Source organism: Falco cherrug, chromosome 2, assembly GCF_023634085.1.
Source record: "Falco cherrug isolate bFalChe1 chromosome 2, bFalChe1.pri, whole genome shotgun sequence".
Classification (NCBI taxonomy): Eukaryota; Metazoa; Chordata; class Aves; order Falconiformes; family Falconidae; genus Falco; species Falco cherrug.
In genome coordinates this window covers 93,944,031-93,971,773 of record NC_073698.1, presented here as the reverse complement: position 1 = coordinate 93,971,773, position 27,743 = coordinate 93,944,031, and the positions used below count along the sequence as shown (strand labels likewise).

Below are 27,743 nucleotides of genomic sequence, written 5' to 3'. Positions count from 1 at the left end.
AGACTCCTGTAACACAAAGTATATCTATGCATTGGGTACCTAAATCTTCAGATAGATCTACTAAAACTAATCAGATGGCTATTCCTTTAGTATGTTAGTATTACTCTGATCTTATGGCTTGGGATCAGAGGAAAACTTTATGTGAGTTGCCTTCAGCTATCTCTGGCATCAGTGTTACAGCTGAGATTGAATTTCAGGTCCACACTTCTCGTTCAGAGCAGTGGTGCTGTCAGAAAGAATTTGTGGAGCAGGTGTACTCATGGTCGCGTAGGAGTGTATTACTACAGTCCACCCACTTCTATCCTCAGGAACTTGCAAAATACACACTGTAGTCTGCCTGAGCTCCATGTTGTGACACTGTTCTCAGGAGAATTTTTCTTCAGAAGATAGTTACAATATTAGCACGAGAAAAGTAAATTCAAAATTCTGCACATGATTAGGTCTGACTGTGTAAACACACAGCCCTCTCAACTGCTTATACCACAAGTAGAGGAGAAAAAAGTAATGATGGTTCCATAACGTGCATGTTATATTTCCATTTTAATTTCTTATTAAGGTGTATATGCAAATCCTATGAGACATAAACAAAAGTCGAAGTGCTGTTTTGCTTCTAACAACAAAGCTTGCAGAGAGAAAGCATTTCTAAGTGTATTGGTGTGATGGCTCTGATATATTTATGAAGGTATATACTGAAAAAGGTAGTATAATTCTATTGGCATTACTTATGCTTTTGGTATAATATATATCAACATATGCAAACTCTTCTATGAATAAGGATTTTTCAGAATGGTTTTTATTATCTAAATCACCAAGTACTGAAGTTCATGAAAGCACATTTATTTTTAGATATTTCTAGAAAATTTAATAATTTGACATATTTATGATTTCTATGTCATAGGGGGAAAATCCCTCTGTTTTCCATAGACCTCATTACATATCTTATTTCAAAGAATAATTAAAGGCAGTTGCACCATTAGTTGTAGCAACTTTATTCTATCAGCAGTTGATGACAGGTCCTGCTTTCTTTTCTGCAGAATGAAAACCAAGTGCTTTCCTGGATTTATAACTGTAACTGCCCCATATAAAATTGTAAGACACTCAGTTTCAAAGATCAAGAAACAGGGGAGAATACGCTTAGGGTTAGTGTATACTTACAAGATGTGATGACATTTTATAAGCTCAGAACTGCAGGTAGCTATTTGATCTTTAACTGTATGACACATCATCATCATAAGGAGTACAGTGGCTTGTGAAAAACAGATACAGGCTTTTGTAAGTATCTTTAATAAGTGTGCTATTCCTGAGATCTCTCTCAGGTCTGCCTTGCTTTGATTAATGTTCCTGTTTTGACTCACATCTACCCAACAGCAAAATGAAAATTATAGAGAAAGCAAGAAAAGCCATGTTCCTAGTGGGATTGTAAAGCATCATCCTATTGGGTTCAAAAACTGCATCACTTTGGGTGTCAGCAATGTTCTGTCAGGGCAGCAACACACCTCATCACCAACCTACTGAACAAAGGGTGGAAAACGATGAAACTTGGAGGGGCTTGTTCACAGACTCTGCATATTGGGCAAACTGCTTTCTACAGCTCTAATCAGAATGAGAATATTTTTTTACGTTTCAAAGATGATAAATTCTTTAGACTACGCAGTTCAGTGGCCTAACTAAACCCAAGTCAGCTCATACATTCTCCAAGTCAAAAGCCCGGTTCTGGGGCTCTAACATACTGCAGCTACCATAAAGCAAATCCTAAATGTCAGGGGTCTGTACAGTTGGCAGAATTATTTCATAACGTATTCCTTCAGATAGCATAATCATTATAAATATAATTAAATATTTTCCTTTTAGAAGAAGAATAGATGTATTTCTGAGAGTGTAGTCAAATGTAGTAATTGCAGGTAAATATGTTGTAACAGCAGGGAAAGCTGAGTGAGGTGAAGCTCTTATTTGCTGACTTTGGAAAGTCAGAATAAGGAGAATAAATATTAACATCTTTCCATTCTATCCAGAGAGTTTAGACTCCAAAAACTCTTTTCACACTCTGTTTTAATAGCCAGTTCTTGACACAGTGTTAATGTTGCTTCTAAATGAACCTCTAAGAAATTGCTGCCTTTCCCAGTTGTGACTAGCAGACCACTGAGCAGAAGAATGCAATTAGAACAATTTTAATGGGATGCAGAGAGGGAGGAGTGAATAAATGGACAGACAGGGAAAAGCATACAGTAGATAGAGAAAGGATACAAACAGTAAATAAGTGCTGATTTAATGTCTTCTGTACAAATCTGGCTTCACTGGAATTAGCAGCTATTCATGAGTACATTAGAAATAATTGATTTACATATTGGAAGCAATTTATTTAAATTAGTAGTTTTATAGAATCTTTGTTGAAATTGTATATATCTAGCTGCAGTGCTTTTTGACTTTCTAAGTACATCTGAGTTAATCCATAGCATTTGAAAGAGGGTTATATTTAATATTGGAAGTTGCAGTTAATATTTTTTTCATTACTGAAGTAATTTTGATTTGGAAAATGTATAAGTTGTGTGTGTTTGGTTCAACACAACATTTAGAATTTTATTTTCAAATGATAACTCTTCTGTTCAAAGGGTAATATAAATGTTTACTGTAATGCTAGTACTGTAGTAAGTCTAAGAGCATAAAGAAAGCGAAAGTAGGCTTCCAGTTTTGGTAAGTGGCTTAGTAACCCTTTCACATGGCATTTCTGTAGGACTACAGAGTGAACATTTTTTTGAGACAGCAGTGGAACGACTCACGTCTGGCTTACAGCGAATATCCCGATGATTCCCTGGATTTGGATCCCTCTATGTTGGACTCTATTTGGAAACCAGATTTATTCTTTGCCAATGAGAAAGGAGCAAACTTCCATGATGTCACAACAGACAACAAGTTGCTGAGAATTTCTAAAACTGGAAAAGTGTTGTACAGTATCAGGTAAACCAGTTTGTTTATTTATTTTTTTTCTTCATCCCCTTCTTTCCCCTCATTCCCTGTTTTTCTGGATGGAACTATGCTTACAGAACATAATGTACATATTTACTTTTTTGTTGTTGCATGTGTACAATTGAAATGAGACTTAATTGTAGCAGGGTAGGAGGAAAATTTGCCTGTGTTCCTTTGCTAACCTTTAACTTTTTGCAAAATAGCCTGTAAGTGGCACAGCAGTTCTTCTTAGTCTTGTTGGAAACTTGAGGCTGTCTAAGACTTTAATAGTATGCCTCAATAATTCCCGTTCCTGTTATCTCAAGCCTCTTACAAAGAGAGGAAATAAACTCTTCACCAGTTTTTGATGGGTTGTAATTTAAAAGTAAAGGGGAATAGTATTTTAAATGACCTTAAGTGAATTTCACCTTAAGTGAAAACATGTTTGAAATGTGGTAAAATTGAGATGTGACTCACTGGGTAATCGAATGTATCTATTCCCATTTAAAAATAACTGGAATTATGGAAAGGTTTGTTTGTTTGTTTGTTTGTTTTAATACTAAGTGCATTGAAATATGTGTCATGTGACTGGATTCAGACTTAATTAATAAACACTGACTAAACATGATTTGATATGACTTGATGAAATCAGACATATTCAGAGAATCAGAATTCCATTGCACAGGCATAAACATCAGCAAACAATCTGACATATTTGACACTCGGCTTACTGTGCACTGTTAATTGTTTAATATAGGTAGTCAGAGATGCAAAACACTGTATGATTGCTCTTATAATTGTTTTAAAAAATATAATTATGGTGGTTTATTTGTTCCTGGGAATGCTTCTCAGCTTTTGCCTTTCTTGCATTGTGGAAGGTAAAGATGATAGTATTTATTTAACCGGTTGCACGGTGAATTTGCTCATCTATAAGGCAGATTAGTTTAGAAGGCAGTTGTTTCTAACTGGATGTTGTGTTTGAGACCTGCATTTTCATTAAATAATTATTATTGATCCAGCTTCAGGACAGCTGTGTTTTTTAGGATGCTTAAATAATAATGCAGCACTTCCTTCATTTACTGAATTCTTGTGAAAATTTCTTGATAAACCCCCAGTAATATTTGGATGGATTGGATTAAGCAGGGTGGAAAGTAAATGTTTATTACTCAAGGTTTCAAACTGGCATACCTGAAGAGTTTGAGAAAAATAATAGGCTATAAGGATGAAACCAGCACTAGCAGAGCGATAAATAATGCTGTCACTTACAAATCTTTCTTGTTTCACCCTGGGAAAGAAATGAATGCATCTGTTTATTTGAATGACATCAGACACCATTTTATTGGAGGCAACAGTGCAGTTGGGTGCTGTTCTGAACGCAGATGGATACTTTTCCTGACATTTGTCCATGTGGGAGAAGTAATATTTTGAGCTGTCATTTCAAATTTCTAAAATTCCCACACCCAAATGCAAATTAATCTGAAGCAGAGTAAGCGGTAATCTAATGGAGTGCTAAGCAAAACTCATGGTGTCTCATTTGTATCACACAGCAATAACAGGCTTCCCCGGTGCCTTTAACACGGCATATAGTTTTTTAGTACTTTACAGCGAAGAATCTTTCCAGAGTATGGAAACTTGGTCAGAAGTAATTAGAAATAATTGTCTCTATTATCTGTGTGTTGACAGTCACTTTTAGTTGTGCTATGCAGAAACAAACAAGAATATTTTAGTAATCGGTTTCAGTACAGTGAGGATGTTGCAATGCTGCCGTTTTCACTGCTGCATCAATAACACTTTGCCTGACATCATAATATTTAATATTTACCATTTAGTGTGCTTAAATGTTTAAAGCACTTTACAAACACACCTGAGAAGTAGTGGTGTAGGCTGTTTTGTCGCATTTCCAAATTCAATAAAATCAAGGTTAGGTTAATCTCACATAAATATAAACTGCTGTCTGCATAAAATGATTTTAGAACTTCTCCTGGTAATTAATGGGTAAGAAGCAAGGTGTGTGTATAATACGACAGTGGTATTCCTCTTCTCTACATACTGCACTGACAACATGGAAATACGCTATGCAGGAGGCACAATTGGATTATACTGGTAAATCCCCTCAGAGGCCAATCCTGCCCTTTCTGAAAAGAATTTGTAAGGTCACCTGGAACTAGATCTTATGGTCCATATTTTACTATCACCAGACACTTGGTGTAGGTTATGGGTGCTCAGATAAGTCGTGGAAGGGTCAGTGAGGGTCTGGCCCATTTGTTAACTCCACTGCAGTGCTTGGCTCTGGGAATTCTCTCACCCTGTGGGGAGCGTGAGGCTCTTCATCCTTCTCTCACTGAGGGATAAGCCATCTTGCATTTACTGGTGATGGTAAGCGTGATGTAGATTTCCATCACAGTTTACCTCATAATAATTAGTTACGATGCTCATGCTTGCAGACTCCTAGATCTATATTTAATTCTCTGGGAGTTATAAAAAATAAAGCCAGAGTTGTTGAGGGTTGATGTATCCATCTATGAATCATGGAAGCTCAGGAGTCCAAACCTATTTTTAGCTATTTGCAAATGACTACCTTGGTATTTGTTTTGTTCTCAGTATGTTATATATGCTATATAGAGCCTCAGGCTCTGTATCTGGATCACTGGTCTAAACCTTTGGGTACTGCAAGGAGAACTGAAACCTTGTGGAAGGAACACAGCACTACTCAATACTGCAAACATATGCTATTGCCAGTAGAAATGTAACAGCAGCTCCTAGAGGTGCATGTATTTTGAGAAGTCAGCAGTTACAGCAAAGTTATATTCAGCAAACAACTCAGTCAAGATCAGTCTCAGTTGTACTCTTTGAGCTGCAAAACAGTCAAATAGCTATCACTTTTATTTTAAAGCCCTCTTCAGAGAGCAGTCAACAAGAGGGGTTTGTTATAGCAATGTTCAATAAGATTTGCTTAAGTTGTGTATATTTTGTATGCTGAAAAAACAATCGCATTTAAAACCAGAACCTACATGATGTCACCCTCTAGATGCCTGTGACTCATCTGCTCCCAACCCTTGAATGATTTCTGCATGGATTAGATTTTGTAGGGGGTTATGCATCTGGAAAGAGTGGCAGTGTTGTGTGATGATACTGAAAATCCTGTTCCTGTAACTCATATTCTCTATGACACCTGGATTTTGCATTGTATCACTGCTGCATGGATTTTGCGATCCAAGGGCAAGGAACGTCTCTCCCGTGGCCCGTTGCGGACACCTGGCACATCAAGAAAATATTAAATAACCTCACAGGAGGCTTCCCATTCTCTCTGAGACACCCATTTATGCTACCTGAGTCCCACAAACTCATTTCAGGCTGCCAGCCAGCTCAGAATATTATAATCTGCCAAAAAGCTTATTTAAGCAAAGCGATAGAAAGTGGAATGGTTTTATTTAAGATTTGGGGTGGGGTTTTTTTCTGCATTAATTGACTCCCTCTCCTTTTATTATTTTCAGTGCATCTCAGCCACATGAGCTTGATGCAGAAGGTGATGTAACTCAACTGTAATATTGGTCCATGGCACTGAACCTAGAATGTATTGGTCAGGAAGAGAAAGGGGCTGTAACTTCTTTTTTTTACCTGCTGCTCCAGAACACACTCCCAATTGTCTGATAACATCGTAGAGCTGTTCTCTGAAATGTAGTGTCAGTGCATTTAGCCAGAAAAAGTTACAAGGCAGATTTTGTCATATTTTTACAATGTGCATTTTATTTTAGATTTAAAATTTATTTAGACTTTAGAAGGTGTTGCCTAATTTGACAAGAGGGCCACTTGGAATTCTAGGGGGAAGATTTGTGAAAATTCACAAATTACTTTACTCCACCCATTTTTGCTATTCCTGTTCGAAGAGCAATGAAATACCTCAAATCTTTCAAAATATCTGTTTTTCTGTCTCTGTTCATCTTCACAGTGCAAGAAATGTTACAGTTATGTAGACAATCAGTTCTTCATGGTTTCAACTCTTGACCTAGATTTAATTGTTAAATGTCATTATGGATGAAAACAGAGTGTCTACTACAGAGCAGTACCGTGCTTTTAGGGCACTACAAAACAGAAAAAAATTCAAGCTATTAGATTGCTTTCTATTTGTGCAGCTGTTCTGGGGCTGATTACTAGCCTTTCCATTTGGCAACAAGTAGCGGACAGGATGAGTTGGCACATCCAAAAGCCCTCACATGCTTATGCAACTGAAGGGAAGGATCTGTGAAAACAGCGTATTTATTTGCAATGCTGTCTCCCGTGTCAGCTGCCTTGCTCAGGAATTTCCAAAATCAGCTCTTCCTAGCGTGGCCATAGTGCTGAGTGACAAAGCACTGAGCTGGCTACTCCCTGCACCCCCACTACCCCACACCCCATTGCGGGTTATATTACAAGTTATGACTACCATGTGCCCTCACATAAATCATCAGAAGCGATCTATAGCACTTTTATAATTTAGCTTTGCTAAGTGAAACTTCTGTGGTTTGTAGTTTCCTCTATACTCGTAACTCGTTTGTACACAAACTCAAAGAATTTGCCCTATGGGAAAGAAATACAAAGCAGATTTTGGAAATATGTAGGCAACACTGCTCATCCCTCTGCAATAGACTATTCATAGGGCAAGAAGTCCACCATCCTGAACAATTTTGTTTTAAAATAAAATCAGATCTCAGATTTTGTGCATGGCCACTACAGAATATGTTGCCATGTCACAGTAAAGTCAGGCATGGGTTTTCTAAAACAGTTTTGGGGTACAGACCTTACCAGCTATACAATAATGAAGCTCCATTTAGACCTGATTAGATCATTATGTGTAAATCATCTATGGCACAGCAGTGTAGCCTAACAGTGTGGTAGGAAATACTACGTTCTATAGCTCTGTGTGCATCCTGCACTTTAATTTGATGACTTCAATTTTATTTTACAATCTAATGTTGGGATTTAAGAGGATTTTGTCTTTACTAGCAGCATTGTCTTTTCATGTGACAGATTAAGCAGTGGGGGAAGCAGAGAGACTGTTATCATGATTGGCATGGCTGTTTACTATTCAGGAACCCCTGTCTCCAACCTCACAGAATCATATTTATTACCTCAGCTCCTATCAGAATAATACTGATATTGACAAGGTGGGGATTTTCTCTTGGAAGTTAATCTCAATCAGCACAGGAACATTTTCATAGAAAATTATTTAGCTCCTCTGTTGGCAAAACTGAATACTGTCCCATGCTCACTGCCTTGACTTTCCAAAAGAACGTAATGTCTTCATATATCTCAAAGTTGTCCCCATTTAAAATAAACTAAAACACTGAAGAATAATCGATGCAGAAATGCTAACTGAAATAGAGTACCTATCTAAAGAGTTTTTTGACTTTACAGCTATTGTACGTTGTAGGCAGAAGCCTTATAAACATTGTAGAAATAGTGCTAGGATCACTAAACTTTATTAAATTGCACAACTTTACTGGGACACGGTGACTTCCTAATGTGTGGCTGCATGCAATGTAAGTCCAGTGGATTTGACAGATTTGTCTTCCCATGGGCATGGTGACAATAACAGTGGTTTCAGAGCCTGAACTATTGGAGCCTTTGGTGGGACAAGCAGCCGTTCTCACTACGGCTGAACCCAACGTCCTTGGATTACTATGAGCTGCCCACTTTTCACCATTCTTTTTCCTGTCTTTCTTTTCCTTACTCCTGCCTCTCCTTCCACCCCCCCTCCCCCCCTTCTTTTTGGGATCCTTTAATTAAATGGTCTCAGATCCTTCTCATCCTTTGGGATGGTTTCCTAACACTCTCTTAACTTAACTTCCCCCTCCCATTACCTACTCCCTTCTTATTCCTTCCCGATCTACAAATTCAGACTGAGGAACTAGCCCTGGGTCTCTAGTGTTCTTATTTTTCTGTTGTAGCTGAAATACTTGTTTTGCATGACAAATACTAAAACTTACTAAATAAATAATAAAGCCTAACGAGGATACTTTGTTATGCAACTAGCACAGCTATTGTCAAAACCTCATTGATCATCCTGCTTAAAGAAAGAATAATTTACATTTTAATGACACAAAATTAGTTGCTTTTTCACTTCATAAGGTATTTAAAGCAAAGTAGGGATACGGATGTTATATCTGAACACTTAGTGCCTCACATCTTCCTCTAATGCTGTGCACGTCTCCAGCTGACACTCAAGAGCACTGGAGGTGAGGTAAACACAAACACAACAGAAGAGCTACTTAGACTGAAGGTCAATGCTGCCCGGAGAACAAATGGCTCTTAACTGGTCATAAGTAAGCTTAAAGTGGAAGTTATAAAGTTTCCAGCCTTATACGCCTTGAATTCCTAGAACAACCCTCCAACAGAAATGGATAGAGGACTAGATATTAAATGAACCTTGTTCATTTTTGAAAGGGATTAGATGATGTGACTGTGGGATAGCAGGTGACCAGATTTGATGGCCCAAGGTGTCACTTGTATAGTCCTATATTCCTGTGTCTCAAATAAAAAGGAGCTCTTTATTCTAAGTAAAAAAGGTGGGAAAGTGATACCAGAGACCCATTTGGACACATGAAGTTGTTCTTTGCTGACAGGATCAAAAAATATTGGCAGATGGTTACTTCTGGATGTCTATGCCAATGGGATAGTTGCACAGGCAAGGCGTGTGTACCCACTCTCCTTACAGGTAATGGCAATGCCTGTCCTTGATCACTAGTGACCAAACACTCCATTTACCCATTGAACTTACACTGGAGCAGTTAAAGATTAGGTGTAAAATGCTGTAGGTGTGGGAGCCCTTTCTAAATGGTACAAAAAAGATGTTTTCCTGGAACGTGCTCCCAGGGATAAAGGTCTTTTGCCAATTGCATTGCAATATATGGCTTAGAACAGAGATATCATCATGCCAGGAGGAAAGCAACTTCATACTAAACACACACTGCAGGAAAATTAAGATAGAAAATGATAAGAGGGGAAAGAAGAGATGAAATACTGTTCTTCATGGAAAGAAAACAGGTGGTTACGGAATTTAACTGTTACATTAAATCATACTTGAATATAATTTCATAGATTCGCTTGAGCAATAATTGGAAAATCATTTACTGGCAGCTCATGTGCTGGCATTGTGTATCTACAGACAATGATTGCATTACAATGAAAAGTGGGATGCCTGTAATGAGAAATCCACCACTCCGCTCTGTGCCAGCTCCTGTGTTGTTAAGCAGTACATGAAGCAAAGCAAAGCACTGGAGGGAGTGCGAACATGCTCATAAGCAGCAGTATGTGAAAGGCCAGCCTACATCTCACATTTTGCCATAGCAGAGAAGGCTCCACATCTCCTCTGAGCTCAACTTCAGCCCATTCCCATCTGACAGAAATGAAGCTGTACAACATTACAAATATTAGAGAGGAATTCCAGGACTCCTCAAAAATACAGGAAAAAAACAGCAGTTTGACTGTTACGTTTAACAGGACAAAGCCTGTAGACTGTGAAAATTACCAGAATTGACTTTCAAAATGATAAATCAGGTCCTGAAAAAATAATGAGATGGACTACAAAATGAAAAGCCCTTTAAAGGAAGAATGTCAATGGGATTTATTATTATTATTATTATTATTATTATTATTATTATTATTATTATTATTATTATTATTATTATTATTTTACTTCTGATACATGAACAGTATGTGCCCTTCTTTCAGGCACAGATCACCCAGGAGAGGGGGCTGGGAGGACTATAAGGAGACTTTAGAGTCTCCTCTTTGTTTCGGTGCCACTAGCCTGAATGGCATTTGGTCCTGTGTCATGCGATGCTGTCATGGTTACTGTGCAGCTCCATCTCCCCTGCCAGTTTAATGGGGAACTTTACCTGCCTGTGCTTAGGTAATATTTTAATACTATTTCAGCAGCTATGAGGATCAGGAGTTTAATCTTCCAAAGGAAAACATACCATTAAAAATGTTTTTACCTTTATTGTCAGTTTGGAGCTTTAAGAAAAATACCAGAAATCTTGCCATTTATGATAGCATCTTTAGAACTGGCAATACTGGTGTGTGTGTGTGTGTGTGTGTGTGTGAAATCCCACTTATCTCACTAAACATAATACTGTGGGCTTTGGACAGGTATAAGACATTTCATAAAAATGGCACATAACTAATGTTAGCAGTGACCATGCATGTACTACTTGCCTACTGGTATTTGCAGCTTAAAAACCTAGATTGTGAAGTCTGTCCCAACAGCTGAGGTACAGATGGGTGCAGTGTGAAAGAATGAAGGGATAAGAATAGAAACAAGATGCCATTTTTTATACCATGCCCACTCATAGTGAGGCATTTGTTGCTTTTCATGCTTGTGAGGAGATAATTATGCTTTTTTTTTTTTTTTTTTTTTTTTTTTTTTTGAGATGAGACTTGTACCTTTATCTCCAGGATTATTTAAATTTGCGGCTTTATTTCTATACTTGGTAAGACTGACTAGTTATTTATCATTAGAAAAAACTTTATGAGGTGGCTGCTGTTCTGTAGCCCACTCACAAACCACTACTCTTGCAGGATAATTAATGAAAATTATATTCCCCTGTCATCAGATGCCTTGTATTGTGATCCACAGGGCCTCTCTCCTGTGGGATCAATGTCCTCCTCCAAGGTGAGATTTATCGCTTAGATCAAGGGAAGTTTTGGGTGAATCATGATACATCATGTTAAGGAGTGATAGCTGCTTGTAAAGAAGTGGGTTAGAATAGCGTTTAATGGCTGCTGTAGATTAGGCAATACCTCAAATCCAAGTTAAAATTTGATATTCTCTTAAATTTATTAAAAATGTATTCTTGGATTATATAAGGTGTAAACCAAATTTCCTAAGGATTTAACACAATACTAGCAGTTCTTTACTTCAGTTTTGTGCTGCAGACCATTCACAAGCTGTCTGTACATGTAGTACTTTAAAGTATTTTTGTAGCATTATGAGATTGTCAGAGAAGTGGTACGATGGTGATGAACATCAGCATTCAAAACCCCCAAAAGAAAGGATGAGATTGAAGATCACCTTGAGAATAATCTGTTCACAGACATTTTACTCCTATTGAATTTTTTTTATATTAAAGGACCTTACCCTCCACTGATGGTGCTGCTTTGGTGATTAGGTGCCTAAGAGCGGACTGGTCTCAAGGCTTAAAATTGGAAAGGAGTTGGAGGTTGGATTTGGCAGGAGCTGGAAAAAGGAAAGGATGAGGGGAAAGTGTTCTAGGACAGGCTAGGATGAAAAGGAAAGAGGCTGGGCTCTGGGTCACGTAGGGGGCTCTGGGAGAGATGTAGAGTACACGGGCAGAGATAGGAACAGGTGGGGCAAGTATGCCCAGGGCCAGAGAAAGGACAAGACAAGGATGAATAGGAGATGGTATCTCAGCCCCACCACTGAGCTCAGGGCTTGACTGCACTGCACATAAATGCCTCCGAGCTCCCCTGGCTGCAGATGAGTGTCATCCTCTCTGTGACTTTTCCTCACAGGCCGATGGCTGGCTGCAGCAGCTACATCCAGGGCAGCGACAGTGCCTGTGCTGAGCCCTGTGCTGGCTCCTCTGAGGGCATGCCTACTCCCACCTGGAGAAAACACTAACCTTGCAAAATGATGTGTTCAGGTGTTAAAGATCACCTGTATGAAGTTTGCTGATTACTAACTAGTCAGGCATTTTTTTCCCCCCATGGGATGCTTTATTCTGGGTTCTGTGACAAAGGAGGCCACAGCTCGAAGAACTTTGCCCTCCTACCTGCCAAAGTGGGAGATCTGAGTGATGCTGTAAGGGGGCTTCAGAGGTGACCAGAAATTAAAGTTGTTGAGCTGTGGTGGGAAGAGAGACAGGCCCACAGCCCAAGTCTGAGGGATGAAAGAAGGGGGGTTGAATGAAATGCTGAATGAAGAAATCCCAGCAGTGCCCACTGCACTTTGTAGACATTTAAAGTATCAGCAGATGCTGCTCAGGATTTACCATGTGTGTATGAGGGAATCCTCAGGAAGATGGCCCAAAGTTTAAGACAGGGAATGATGCCCTGGAGTACTTGGGTTACAGCCCTGCCTCTGCCACAGCATTGCTTAGTAATATTGTTGATTATTTTTTTATTATTATTATTTTTGTCACAGCGCCAGCTAATTTTTCATTCTTTGTTTTCCGGCTCTGTTTCTGCATTTTGTTCTGTTCATACTCTATTTGCACTATTCCAGGGCTTGATTCTTCCTTGACTGTGGGATGGGTGAGAGAGCAGGGAAGGAAAGGAGAGAGCAGCTTGCCTCTCCTCGGGGGCGTTTTGCTGGCCTTAAGTGCTGGGATGGGGGAGGCGGGGCTGTCTCCTGCTCCTTATGACCCCTGTCTGCCTAGCTGGAAAACATGACATGCCCGACCGCAGAGCTCTCCCTGAGCAAGCTGTGAGCTCCGAGCCTGGCTAACAGAGGGTAAAAGGTGCCCAGGTCACTGAAGGCAAAATCAAGCCCTTGCTCAACTTCTCCTTTCGGCTTTACAGATTGTTCATAAAACACTTCCCATCAGTGTTTTATGGTGCTTTGCCACCAAATCTGTTATTTATGCATCTCAGATGCCTTGGTGGCAGGGTGCCTGAAAAATAAAATAATTGTTTTATAGCAGTTTATTCTGTTTTATTAATGATTAAAGTATTCATCAATGTAATTGCCAGTTAAACTTGCACTTTGCACCAAATCTCCAGGGGCCCTTCTTGAAGTTGCCAAGTGCGAGACTTTCATTTTGCTGAAACATTTTCTGTCAGTGCCACTGTTACTATAGGCAATGTGAGTAGCTATACCTGCATAACGTTTTCCATTTCTGATCCTATTTCCTTGTTAATGTAAATATACAAGTAGTGACATGGCACCTGGGTTTGGAAACACTTGCAGGATTATATTTTTACTGAAAAAGAGTCAGCTGCTATAAATTGACCCACCACCATGGACTTCAGTGGAGCTACTTCAGAATGCAGCAGCTGAACATTTATCGTGTAGTAATCTTGTTGAAAATCAATGGATCTCTGGACAATACCAGGCAATAAGCATTGGGTTCAACATTGCATTACTCCTAGTAAAAGGGATTACAGAGGCAAAGATGCTAACTTAACAAAGAACTGTTCATCTCTGCTGGGATGAACAAGTAGAGGTAAAACTGTAAGAGCATTATCTCACAAGCTAGCATCATCAATACAGTGAATAGAAAGTATTTTCCATTTGTTGGGGTGAGTAGAGAACAATTCAGTCTTCCCGAAAGACAACATTGTTTAGGAAAAGAAGAGATTTCAACCTTTGTGTGAACCTACATAATGAACTTTTTCTCAGCTCACCTCCAGAAAAAAAAAAAAAAGAAAAAAAAAAAAAGACTACTTACCTAGTACCAGAGTATCAGTGCAGATAGAACAATTTTTCCCCATGAGGGCTGAAAGCTGCAACTGGCTGTATTCACTTTCTCATGAGTTTGATACTAGACTAACAGAAGACCCCACTTGCCCATGTTTGTAGTCAGACACTCGAATTCTTTGAGGTTCTTGAGGGGTAGAAAGGGATGAAGGAGAAAGCGAACAAAGTCAGTGTGCAGTCCACACCTGACAGTAAAATCTGAGGGGTGGACAGGCCATGCCCCCACTTCAATGGATACAAAAAAATGACATACTTAGAAAGTCTGCATTTGCATAAAAGCATGATTGAAACTAACTTAAAACATCTAAGCCATATTTGTAAGATGACTGAAAAGGAAGAGATTGATATAGCAACATTTCAGAAAAAAAGGCAGAAGCAATCTTTTGTTAATATTGGGGATTATCAATTTAATTAGCTCAATCTTTAATGCAGGAAGTTACCTAGTAAAAATGAGACTAGTTAGCATTTGCAGAGCACTTAAAATATTTAAATGAGTAAAGGGAAGATTTTCAATGACATTTTTATGTCTACTAGATATACTTTTTTTTTCTAGATGACGAACTTTTAATAATGCTTATGCTGTTTGCTCCCAAAGGTTAAAGTTATTTACTACAGTGATGAGAGGACTACTGGGGGCTTTTCATCATCTCAGTGCACTTTACTGCCCCAGACAACCAGTCCCTAATTTTCTGATATTATCTTGTACATTGAAGACCGTCAAGAGGAAAATAATGTGACTTTCTCTAGGTAGCCCACAAGTATGCAAAAGCAATGATGTTGACTTTGATTTTTGATCAGGCTGAGACCATTTTGATCTCAGTTACCTAAATATCATCTTTTTGTCATAGTGATTTTATGTCAGGACAGTAGGGCTGGAAGGCTTGGTCAGGTCATCCCCAAAAATTCACATGGTGGAGAAATAGACTGAAAGAACTTGAATCAGCTCTATGTGGTGAGAAGCACAAAATCACCGCAGGAGACAGAACTTAGTGAAGTCTTTCTCCGTAGAGATTACATTTGTCTGTGGGAAAACACCTTCAAGGTTAGCAGCTGGCCCATGAGTTCACTGACATAATTTAAAAAATATTCTCATTGTACTGTGTTAATGTTTCAGTGTACCTTCAAATCAGACAATTAATTCTCATCCTTGAATAGTAAAGCGGTGCAGACATTTTTTATTGGTTTGCTGGGTTTGTGTAAAAGTGTTATTTGTGCTGGAGGTAATCTGAAATAAAAATGTACTCTTTCATATGATTTAAACCAAAATCTTAACAAATCTGTTTTTCAGAGCAGCTAGTTGTTTGTAATTATGTCATCCCGGTATCTTGGTTTGTCAAAAATGGGTTCTTCTCCCCACACAAAAATTGAAAAGAAATAAAGCAGAGAAGTCTTGAAACAGATTTCAATCAAAAGTGAAAAAGTAAAATTAACTAAAAAAAAAAGGGTGGGTGAAGAAAGAAACATTAAGAATATTAAGGATATTCACATCCAAGTAAACTTATGCTTTATCTGGGGTAATACCAATAGAAAAATTAAAAGAGAAATTTAGTTTGTATGATAATGTTCCTTTAGGCTTACTTTCTTCTACCTGCACTCTATCTTTTAATGCCATGCAATTGTAGCTTTTACTGTATGATGTTTTTTTTTCTTTCTTTTAATGGTTAAGCAGTAAGAATGAAAGGTTGGAAATGGGCCTTATACACAACAAAAGCACTCTCTATTGAAAAAAATCCATGGTTGTTGTTTTCTTCCTTTGCTTTTTCAAAACAAAGCTTAAAAATGTGTGTCCCATGATCAGCCATTTCAGCTTTTGCATTATGTGGGTTCAGTGTTATATGTAAACATTCACTAGTACATTAGTGGAGAACATTTTTTTGCTATTCTGATGTTGTCTTCTCTGCCTTTGCTCTGCTCAGCCAATGCAGGCAGTGAGCACCTGATTTGCTTACACACTCTGTCCTCACAGCTTTTACATCCTTAGAAGTTTAGAGGGGAGAGTGAGCCCAACCTCTGAGGTGTTAAGATTTGGTCTTGATCCTTTAAAAATACAGGGCTTTGGATAAAACCTTTAGATTTCTAACAATAGCTTCTTTCTTCTTCTTCTTTTTTTTTTTTTCTTCTTTCCCCTCTAATTTTAGGCTTACTTTAACCTTATCCTGTCCCATGGACTTGAAGAATTTTCCTATGGATGTACAGACATGTACAATGCAGCTAGAGAGCTGTGAGTGTCCAATTGCTTTATCTTTCAAAGAATTTGGTGGTTAGGTTGTACCTATATTGTCGTATATGTGTGGTGAGACTCAATATTCCTATTTGTATGGGAAAATCATAAACAGTGTTTTAATGGTCCGTCACCATACTACATGGGTCCCCTGTCTCTGGCTGTTCCTGCTCCCTTCCTTTTCCCCCTCTTGGGGCCCATCACCTCACCCATCAGGGCTGCACCACTTCCAGGGATAACCACAGTGATGCTCCGCAGGAGAAATTATTAAAACTCAGGAAATTAAGAGCAGTTAGTACACAGCAAGGGATTAGCTATGTCTGATCGAGACATGCTGTGGTCTTTTGAAAAATGAAGCAACACACCTGATAAAACAGAGGTCCTATTAGGATACTTATGCTGTTAAGATAAACATGGCCAAGGCATGCACTAGGGTACCAGCACACTGCCAGCAGGACTGTATAGCTGTTAGCACAACCATGTCACCATTCTGACCTGTACCAGGTAACAATCAGACAAAACCAGGAGTGGCTCAGGTAACGGCATATACCAGCCATCATTCCCAATAGTCAGCAGGTACCGGGCCACCTTGGGTTTTTGTGGGGATTTAGCTGTGTGGGTATGAGCTGCGGGTTACCACCTGCCTTTGCACCCAGAGTACAGCCACAGCTTGGGTTACCCATGGAGATGTAGCCATTGCAGTCAAAAAGACACTTCAGTGAGTTGAAGCCTCTCTTTGCCCTCCACACCTTTCAGTGGTAGGTTCACAGGTTTGCAAAAGCTGCTTTTTTTTTCTTTTCTTTTTTTTTTTTTTTTTTTGTAGTAAGGACCTAACATTCTGCAGTCTAGAAATCCTTGTTTTATTCGTGCATGCCAACTCTATCATCAAAGAATGATGAAAATGAAGCAAAATGCAGGCTGGTACTTAGACATAGAGAAATGTAATTTCAGCTGTAAACAGTATCTTTGATGGGCCAGCAAAATATTTTTTTAGTGGCAAACCAGGGCAGTATTTCAGAACAGAAGGATGTTACTTGTTGCTTTAAATAGAGTAATAGTAACTGGTAACAAACAGCAGGGGTGCTGTTGTTAATCAGGCAGTTTAAAAATATAACCAAGATAATATGTATTGCAATAAAAGATACACGTTCCAGACATTATAATATTTGCTTTGAATATTTTCGAGTGAGCTATCATCTAACAAACTCTGATTTCTTTATTGTAGTTGGCTACACTATGAATGATCTGATATTTGAGTGGCTAAGTGATGGACCTGTGCAGGTTGCAGAGGGTTTAACCTTGCCACAGTTTATTTTGAAAGAAGATAAAGAACTGGGTTATTGCACAAAACATTACAACACTGGTGAGCATTATTCTGCTTTCTTATTAATTGTTCTAATTGCATCTGTTGTCAGTTTGTAAAGGGAAAAGATGGGTGAAATGAAAAAATATTTTGAAATTTGATTATTTGATTCAGCCACACTTATTTTTAAATCTGAAAAAATAAAATTGCTCCCTGTTATCTTTTTTGTTTGAAGGATTTTTTCCAAATTTTGTTTAATTTAATTAATGATATTCTAATATACATATCCTAATGTCTGTCAAATCATTAAGGAATTTAAAATTTTTAAAAATGATAAAAAATCTAGTTGTTTTGATTTCCTTAAAATGAAATACTTTTAACAAAATAAATCTTTTCTTAAATATTGATTCATCACTTTTAAAGTACTTATTTTTCTGAACATGATTTATTTTACCAGCATATATAATTACCAATGAGGAAAAATATCTAAAAATCACCAGTTTTTATGTGTGGTCTAATTTATGAGATGTAGTATTTGAAAGTACAGTGCTTTCATTGTTGATCTGAACAGTATACAGACATGAAATGTTGGGAAATTAAATGTTTGTTTAATACTCTATTTTTTCTTGTATTTGCTAATTTGAAATTTCAAATGCTGTGTTTTCTCTCTTTAGCTTTATGGAGCAGAGAAAGCTGTTAAATTTTTATTTAGCTGCCCGGAGTTTATTTAATAGGGGCAGCATTTAGAGATTGGTTTGCTGCGTGCTTGCTGGGATTAGATATAATCCCTCTCATTTGAAATAGCTTTTTCATCATTTCAGCCTAAGAGCCAGTCTGGTTCCATAAAATACATTTGTTTCACTCCGTAAAATAACAAAGCGTGAGAGGTTCTGTCTCTGCCAAAAAAAAAGTCACATTCAATTCTTATGAAAATAAAATTGTTTTAAATTTTTATAAATGCAGCTTCTCATTTTGGGGCCCAAAGTGTCAAGGAAGGAGAACTTTGTGATTCCACAGTCCAAGACCTGTGAAAAGGGGGATTTCTGTGGCTTCTCATCTATTCTCATACTTAAAGGGCATAATCAAGAGTAAATTCCAATAGACAGAGTTTATGCACTTGTAATCTGGCTGATACGAAGTTTAGCCATTTCCCACCATGTGACTTAAACTCTGAATAACTGAGTTCATCTGCTTTTCTAATTACTGTCAGATAACCACTTGGCAGGGTCAAATGCTGAAAGTAAGAGGGAAGGGAGAGCATGGGCAATAGCTTCCTTGTATACCCAAGAAGATTACCCACAAAGGATAAAACCACCAATTAGTAGCTCCCACTACATGTAGTTAAACAAAATAAATGTGTAGTTACAAAAAGCTAAAAGTATATAGCCTCACAAGGGGAACTGAAAAGCAATATCCAAGCAAAAGAAAACTTTGCCTACAGGCACCCACATTACTGTCTTCTCTGTAGTATGCTCCTTCAGGTTTGGTGTGAAATTGAAATATGAATAAATGCTGTATTATTCAGCCTTCTCCTACCCACACCATCCAGGTTGTGCCACAGGAATCTGGAGAGCATTCAACAGGTTGGGCTGTTCTCATGCCGCTGCTGCCACATGTGGCCACCCCACCCCTTGTGAGTCCCCTCCTGTATGGGCAGGCTGGTCAGCATCAACCACTACCCAGGCCTCAGAGTCTGCCTTTAGGGTCACAGGTCCAGTCATCATTTTAAAGATTCTGTCCTGCCAAGAGATGTTATTCAGTTCTTCACTCCTGTCTCTGTCAAACAGCCTCTGCATTGTCCTTTGTGCCAACTCTATCTAGCACCCTGCTGTTCAGCTTTCTAGACTAGCAGAAAAATAGACGTGCATCACAAAAGGATCAAGAAATCTAATTTCCCCTGAAAGGATGAATGAGAAACAACACATCTCCATGCACTTGACCAACCAACACAAAAGGGGTCCTTTGAGATCATTAGCATGACACTTCAGGCAGAACTGACTTTCTTGTACTGGGGTTAGTCTGCCTCAAGTGAGAGCCTCCACAGCATCTAAACCACCGTACTTTGGAGAGCAGCACAGAGCCACTGGGTTAAGCGGTTGATGAGCTGTTGCAACTCAGGACTCCCCACCCCCCAATGCAGGACTAGCTCCACTGCCAGGCAATCCTAAACTTCTTCCTTACTCTACCCTTCCAGAACAGCTACCTGTTGTTTGAAGTATCACACACCTCCCACAAGGGATTGTTGTGGGTTTCCTGGAGTTAGACTTTTGGCAAAATTCAAAGTAGGCTTTGAGGTGATTCTGCTGCAAGATGTAATCCACAGACACAGGCAAATGGCATGACCAGAATGAGAAGCTGTGTGATCTACCATAGGTCTGTCAGATTAGTAGTTTACAATTTGTCTGTTTAAGTACTTTTGCTTAATCTCATGTCATCAGAAGAGCAAAATGCTGTCCCCTTTTAATACTAAACATTATACTTGACTAAAGTAAAATCTCATTAAATTTTGAGAAAAGAAATATGACATTGTATTTTCTGGAGGTGAAACAACTGTGCCAATATGCATTTTCTCAGCCAACGTGAAGACCTAAGGCAGTTTGCTTCAGGGGTCCCATGCACCCCCCAAGCTAGCAAGCAACAAATGGCCAATTTGCATTTGTGTATCAGGACTTTCTTATAGTGTTAGGTTAGGAAACAGGCCATGTATCTAACTTATGTTCAGAAAACAAGATAAAAATGTGCAAAAAGCATTTATGAAAGTAATTTCATGTTCTAGGAAAGTTTACATGCATTGAAGTCAAGTTTCATTTGGAGCGTCAGATGGGATACTATTTAATCCAGATGTACATTCCTAGCCTGCTGATTGTCATTTTATCCTGGGTTTCTTTCTGGATCAACATGGATGCTGCTCCAGCTAGAGTCGCACTGGGTATCACTACAGTTTTGACAATGACTACACAAAGCTCAGGATCGAGAGCTTCCCTCCCAAAAGTAAGGAAATAATTTTGTTGCACCAAGATGCAATTTTGTTGTTATTAACAAGAAATATTTGTACTACTTTTTATAGTTTCTGAAAGGTCTGTGTAAATATGCACCTGATATGAAAAAGCGATGACTGTGATGTTAAACCGTTACAATACCCTTGCATTTGGATTAAGGCAGGTTTCTGTTGTATTGTGGGGTGGCTGGAGTTTTCAGAAGTATGGATTTTCAATGATTTTCTACTGGTTTGTACTTAGATTTCAGCACTTGGAAGCAAATTTTCTGAAGTATTTAAGTATCTGACTGGATTTCTGAAAACACTTTCATGAAAACTGGACATTCTATGTGACTGGGGACTTTATAAACTGTCTGGTCTTTCCTGGACTGTTAGACTCTTAAATATCTTGATGTTTCTGGATATGGCACTTAGTCCAATGTATATATAAATATATATTAAAATATGTATATATAAAATACATATATATACACCATGTATACCTAGATGGTTTCTCTGGTGAATCTTTTCAGTAAGGAATGGCTGATGTCTTTGCTTCATGGCAGAATTTGTCCATGTTCTTATTCAAGTGTTGTCTGCAGACCTTGATCCTGTCTATGCACAGAAAAGTCCTCTCATTCAAATTTTGTGGTCTTTTTAATCCAGGCCAGATGCTGTAGATGGGTTTACAGGTTACAGAATGAGTTCTTTGTTTAGTCAGGCTGACAGCTCTTTTCAGAATAGGCACAGCCTGAATGCTTCTGCTGATAGTATTCCCAGCAGAATTTTATGTGCGTGTTTTGCACAATTTTCTGGAAGATACCTCAGAGGCAGGCCAGTTTACAATATTCTAAGGAGTCACGAGATATACTCTCTGAAGAGTCCTCTTTACAGCAGTCCAACATCACAGGGGTTGAAAACATGAATGTTTAGTGTTTGTACAGATCATGATCCATTCCAAAAGCATGTTGTATTTTGTTCTACTTTACCCTCAGTATCACATTTAGTCTCATTCTAAATACTGTAATTTGTGCAAGTGGAGCATATATAGGGCAACTTTGAAAACTGCACAGATTGTTACTCTTCTGTTGGTAATGAGAAAGTATCACTTAAAAATCTGGTGACTACAACACTTGGTTCAGCTTCACTTGTTCACTTGGAGATACATATAATTTTCCATGCAAAGTGAAAGCTTTTCATATATGAACTCAGAATTTCAAATTGATAATTTCTTAAACATTTGTTCAGACAATTCAGTCAATATTGCAAAGAGAACACCCTGAAAAGAAAGTCAACAAAGAGATAATCTTGGCAAGGAGCATGTAGACTCTATAGATGGCAAGTCTGGAATCACTGAAGACTGTGAATAGATGGTACAGCACAACTCCATGTGGTATATTCCAAATTTTTTTTTTAATTAACTGGCTTGAGAATTACAGATGGTACAATCACTGTAGTGGAGATTTCCACCCATGTTTTGAACTGGGCAAACATACCCTGCAAAGGAGCTCTGCAATGTTAGCATGTCCAAAATGCTAACACTTTAGAAAGAGTTTTTGCCATCTGCATTTGATCCAGCTGAAATGTTTCTCACTTTTGTATTCTGCCTTCTTTCAGTAGAAAAGTATTTTCTGGATAATTTTCTGGGCTTCTGCTGAGCAGAAGAAATAGGAAGATCCAGAATATGTTTACTGTGGCTATTTGTTTATCAGAGGTTCTTCTCCAGCCTCTGGATTAAATACATTTATTTCAGCATCTGTCAGAGTCATGTCAGAATGATGATGCTCTGCCCCTGCTCCATCATCTCCTTTTCTGCTGTTTCAGTTTGCCATGAGACATGCACTGAAGTACCTCACCAGAGAGCCCAGCACATGTATTGCAGTCAGGCTACACCTGGCTGTTGCAATTTCACTGTGTAAGTCAGTTGAGCTGTCCTTTACAGCTTTGGTCTCTATACAAGTGAGTTAATCCTTGTGGGGGCTTTTGAAGTAGTGCCAGTTGACTTTAACATGTGGTTTTAAGTAAATGTTAGCATACCCGTCAGGTGATTCCCACCTCGGATAACTCAGGTGCCTGAAGAAACATGGGACTGACCAAAACGAAAGCACTCCAAAACAGGCTTTGTGTATAGGTATAGCTGTAGAGCCATGCACCACCATACAGGTCTTAGATCACCACTATCTGATTCCTTACACAAAGAAGCAAGCTTCTCTTGCTGTTGCTGTTGCAGACACCTAGCCATTTAAAAACCTCATCTGTAACTTAATACCAAAATTATATTTCTTAATTAAATCTGTCCAGCTGAAATGCATTTAGAAATAAAAATATAAAAATAATTGAATAAAATAAATGTTAAATCCGAAGTTCCAAAATGGTTCTTTAAAAGTAACGTTTTTTTAAGTCCCGTCTACATATTGCCAAGACACAGAAAGTTACGCTGTCAATAAAACATCCATTTAAAAAATGCTCCAAGCATGAATATCTAACAGAATAAGACATGACAGTAGGGTTATTTTTGCAGGAGTACTGAAAAGACAGATGCAACTTTGCTTTGTGAAAGCAGCCAAGCAGCCTAGATTTGAAAACAAGAGTTTTATTTTTTCCCCATCCTTCTTTGCATCCTGTTCATGTTAACATACATTTATAGCACTTAACCTTTGATTTACCCACTGTCTCATGCTGAGAGTTTCTTCTCATTCTTCTCTGTTTTAGTAGAGCTTACCACAAAAAACAACAACACATCAAAACTTGCCAACATTAAAGGGGACAATTTCTTTACCTAAAAAAGGCAAAGAAGAATTGTGGTAAGATACCTTGTTAGGTGATTTTTCTGTTTCCAAGTTACTATCTGAATGATGAAAGTGTTATGGTTTAGAAGAAATTACCTATCTACTGTTCTTAACCCTGGTATAAGATTACATGACAGAGTTCTGTTTGCTGTAAACTGCTCTTTCCCATATTAGTAACTAATATTCATTTTGCTACAGATTTCATAATGGTAGGTCATGGAAACACAGACATTAGGCATTCAGTTGTTGAAATTAAACATAAGATTGAGACTGTTGAAAAGAAAGGGAAAGGAAAGGAAATCAGAGTAAAATGAATTCCAGCTGAGGCTCATGTTTGCTGCACATAAGAGAAACATCTATAAAGCCTCTTCCAAATGAAATATGGTTGTATTTCTTTGGTAATTATTGTAGCATTTCTGTGGAATTATTATCTTTGGAGCATTTTGAAATTCTATCTAAGGATATAGGGTAACATTCCAATATCAGAAACAGAGTAATAAATAAATCAATATGCATTTTTTGTTCCTTATTCTTCTGCAAAACTGACTTCTTTGTTACAAAAGGTAAGGATAAAACATGACAGGACTTACATCCCAACAAAGCTACTGTTCTAGGAAGGGAGACCTGCAGTGCCTGTTTCAGCAAGCAGAAAGGTTCTTTTCCTTTACAGTTTTAGCGTAAGCTGAGCAGTACTGCATCCTGCTTCCTTCATAGAAGGACTTTCTGTATAGGGAGTATCTACAGAGAAATAGTTACTACGGTGTCAACCTCTTATAATGATGTAAATTGCATTATTTTGTGTTTGTTACAGAAGACTAGTGAGGGATCTGTAACAAGGGTTATCCTTATTGAGTGTAATAGGGCGTGGTAAGGAGCTCATCCAGAAAGCTGGGGTTGAAAACTCTCCCTCCAGTTGGGCTGATCCATCACTGGGATGCCCAGAAATGGTAATCCAAAACAACAGGATTCCTATGATCTGTTTCCCTTCCCACACTTTCATGTGTTTAACTTCAGCTAGACAAATGTTTGTGCACCCAGCTACACAAGTAGTTCTTGCCAGTCGGCCGGCTGGGTGATCAGCGTGACCACATATTCACAATGAATCCCTCAGAGAGCCCTGAACTTTCTGTGCGAGCCCTGTGCCTGAGCCAGGGAGCTTCCTCGCACCCAGGGTTTGCTGGACTTCATCTATGCAGAGAAACTCTACGGCACACAAACAGGGAATCTGATGTAACCTACCTACACCCATGCAATACTCAGCATGTGCTTAGATCCAACGCCTTCTGGAAGTATCAGACCTGTGGCACAGAAATGGCAATATGTATTCATCAAAATATGGATTAAGGAATGTCTGCGCAACCTAAGGGACACAGATACACGGGATATGCTTTTATGTACTTTTGGTCTCAGCTCCATATAAGCTGGAGAGTAAAGGGGAGGATATCAAGGTACAATAGCACAGAACTGTTGAGAAGTGTTAAAAACCAGTTCTTGAGAGCACTGAATGAAGATCTCTTGCTATTCTATTTATGTTTAAACAGCTTCCCTTTTGTTGAATCAACAGAAGCAAAAGTTTTAAAGCATTTTCAAAGGAGGCATTTGAAAGAATGAGTTTTCTGCTGTGCTAGTAATTGGGTATTTTTCAGATTGCTTTCTTCTTAAAACACTTATATAAACGAAACCTTAGCAACAGCAGTCCAAGAGAATGAATTACTTTCAATGTCATAAAGCAAAACATTTCAGGACACTTTAAGACAAGTAAGTGATAGCAACTGTATTTTACACAGTTGCGTAGCATTCGTATTGTGTTACTTTAATGCACAGTCCTTAATGAATGCATGCTCCTTCCCTGGGGAGCAATCTGTGCAGAAAAAGTTTCATTCAAAGGTCATCAAAACCTCTGGGAACCCTTCCATTCACTTCATTTTGCTTTGGATCACTAAATGCTTTACCAAATGCAATAAAAGCATTATGTTCTAATAGGGGCAGACACTTGCAAAACCAAAGTCAATGAAGTCTGTCCCCTGTGGCAGTAAATGACTGCTTTTACATGTCATCCACTGTCCACAGCATACTATTCCTGGAGGTGTGTAAAAAATGTGTAGATGTGGTGCTTAGCAACATGATTCAGTGATGGACCTGGCAGTCCTGGGTTAAAGGTTGGACTTGATGATCTCAAAGGTCTTTTCCAACCTAAATGTTTCTATGATTCTATGATTCTGTATTTGGAGACTTTTCAAGATCCTTGGGCTTCTGGCAGACCAGTCTGAGAAAGTAACCTTTCATTTCTTAATGCCAAAAGTTAACAAGTAAAGAGTCTCCAAGAATACAGCGCATTTAAAAATTTGAATTAAGGTTAAAATGATGCCATAATAAAATTTAAAAAGAAAAAAAGGGAAGAAATGTGGGAAAATAACAACAAAGAAAAAGGAACAGATGCTGTTATCAGCTATTATATTATTCTGTGTTCGTTTGCTTTCATAGGAACTAGAGCACCTAAGGTGATAGCTTACTCTTTCATGTAACAAAATACAAAGACGATACATTTTGGAGCAGCGTTATGGTAAAAAAAGCAATAATGAAGTAACTTGGAATGGAAGCAATTTTTTGACAAATTACTTTTACTTTAGTCTCAGGATCCAAAGAGGAAATACAGGAGTAATTCAGTGATCAGGAGATACATTACCTGGTACTTGGCTTATACAGGTGTCTGAGCACTTCACATACTGCTTAAATAATTAAGCCAATCCTATTTTTGTTAGATGTTCACAAATTCCTGTTGGAAAACTGATGGTCCTAAAACATTACTTTGATGTTTAATATTCCTGCCCTATGTCATACATTTATGTATTGTGATAGGGGAACTGCAATCAAATTTCCAATTTAAAAAAATGTATTCAGGGACCTTGAGCAGATATAAAAAGAAACATCCTAGTGGTTGTCAGTTTTCTTGACCATAATAAAAGTGGGCATGCTGTCCAAACTCTTGGCAAGTCAGGATGCACTGTCAGGTAACCATAAGGATCTACTCTTCAGTCAGGTGCCTACATGGGAATGTTGTAGCACTCACTTGTTTTGTTAATTTTGAATGTTTTCTATAACTTTATTTTCCCTCCCCATTCTTTTACTTATAGTAAGAGATCATGAAACCTGCATGAAACCTGCTTTAGCTCTTCTTTTTTTTTTTTTTTTTTTTTTTTTAGCTTGGCAAAGCTAGGTACAACTAAAACCTTTATTCAGCAAATCTGTTCAATATCCATTGTTACATTCCATGCAGTACTTGCATCTGGATACAGAGATCTGTTCTAAACTACATAACGAAGGAAAACACATAGACCGAACCTATTTTTCAACAAAAGGTTCCAAAATAAAGCATGGGTCATAAGTAAATGGGCATGTCCTTGCTTGCTGCAACTTATTGAAGCAATTTCTTGAGTACAAACTGATTGTGATGTGTAGAATTCTGTGTGTAAAGTAAATAGTCCTTCAAAATACTGTAAGATAAATTCCTGTCAAATTGTTTATAAACACCTGCTCATAACTTAAAGTTTAACAGAGGGTTTTTTTCTGATTCTGCTCTACAGCTAAAAAGCTGCATGTTCCATTTCTTTATTCTTACTTCTCCCCCCTTTACTTATATTTTCTCATGAATGGTTTTGAGGCAGGATATTAATGTGTTTGTGCTTGAGGGCAAGAGAGTGTTTGAGCTGCAGTAAAAGATGTGGTACATGTATCAGGTGATATGTGATGTACCAGAAAGAACTTTCAAGTATCAGTAGCACTGTGGCCATGTTAATACCAACTTGACCAAATGCGCTTGGCACTTATGAAAGTAGTGTATGATGCCCAGAAACTTCTCTGCTGCTTCCACCTACATCAGCTTGTCTTGTGAAAGACACTTTGCCTTCTTGCAAACCTTGCACCTTTAAGATGTAGGTAGATACTTACACAGCTAGGTTGTATAGTTACAATTTCCCTTGGAGCAGTATCTCAATTACATCCATGTTGGATGAGCTTTGGCACAGTTATATATGCTATGATCATGCATCCATTATAGGAAGAATTTTTTTTTCTTCCATTTCACAACCATT

The 27,743-nt window shown here is 38.2% G+C and overlaps 1 protein-coding gene across 7 annotated transcripts in view; it reads left to right on the top strand.

Moving 5' to 3' along the window:
- Positions 1-27,743, top strand: part of GLRA2 (glycine receptor alpha 2) — a 131,520-nt gene that overhangs the window by 28,315 nt on the left and 75,462 nt on the right. For all 7 annotated transcript variants that reach the window (XM_027810909.2, XM_027810910.2, XM_005443027.3 and 4 more), the window contains exons 4-7: positions 2,732-2,955; positions 16,501-16,583; positions 17,809-17,946; positions 20,663-20,877. In XM_027810909.2, the coding sequence (XP_027666710.1) occupies positions 2,732-2,955; positions 16,501-16,583; positions 17,809-17,946; positions 20,663-20,877 (660 nt within the window). The remainder of the gene's footprint in view (positions 1-2,731; positions 2,956-16,500; positions 16,584-17,808; positions 17,947-20,662; positions 20,878-27,743) is intronic.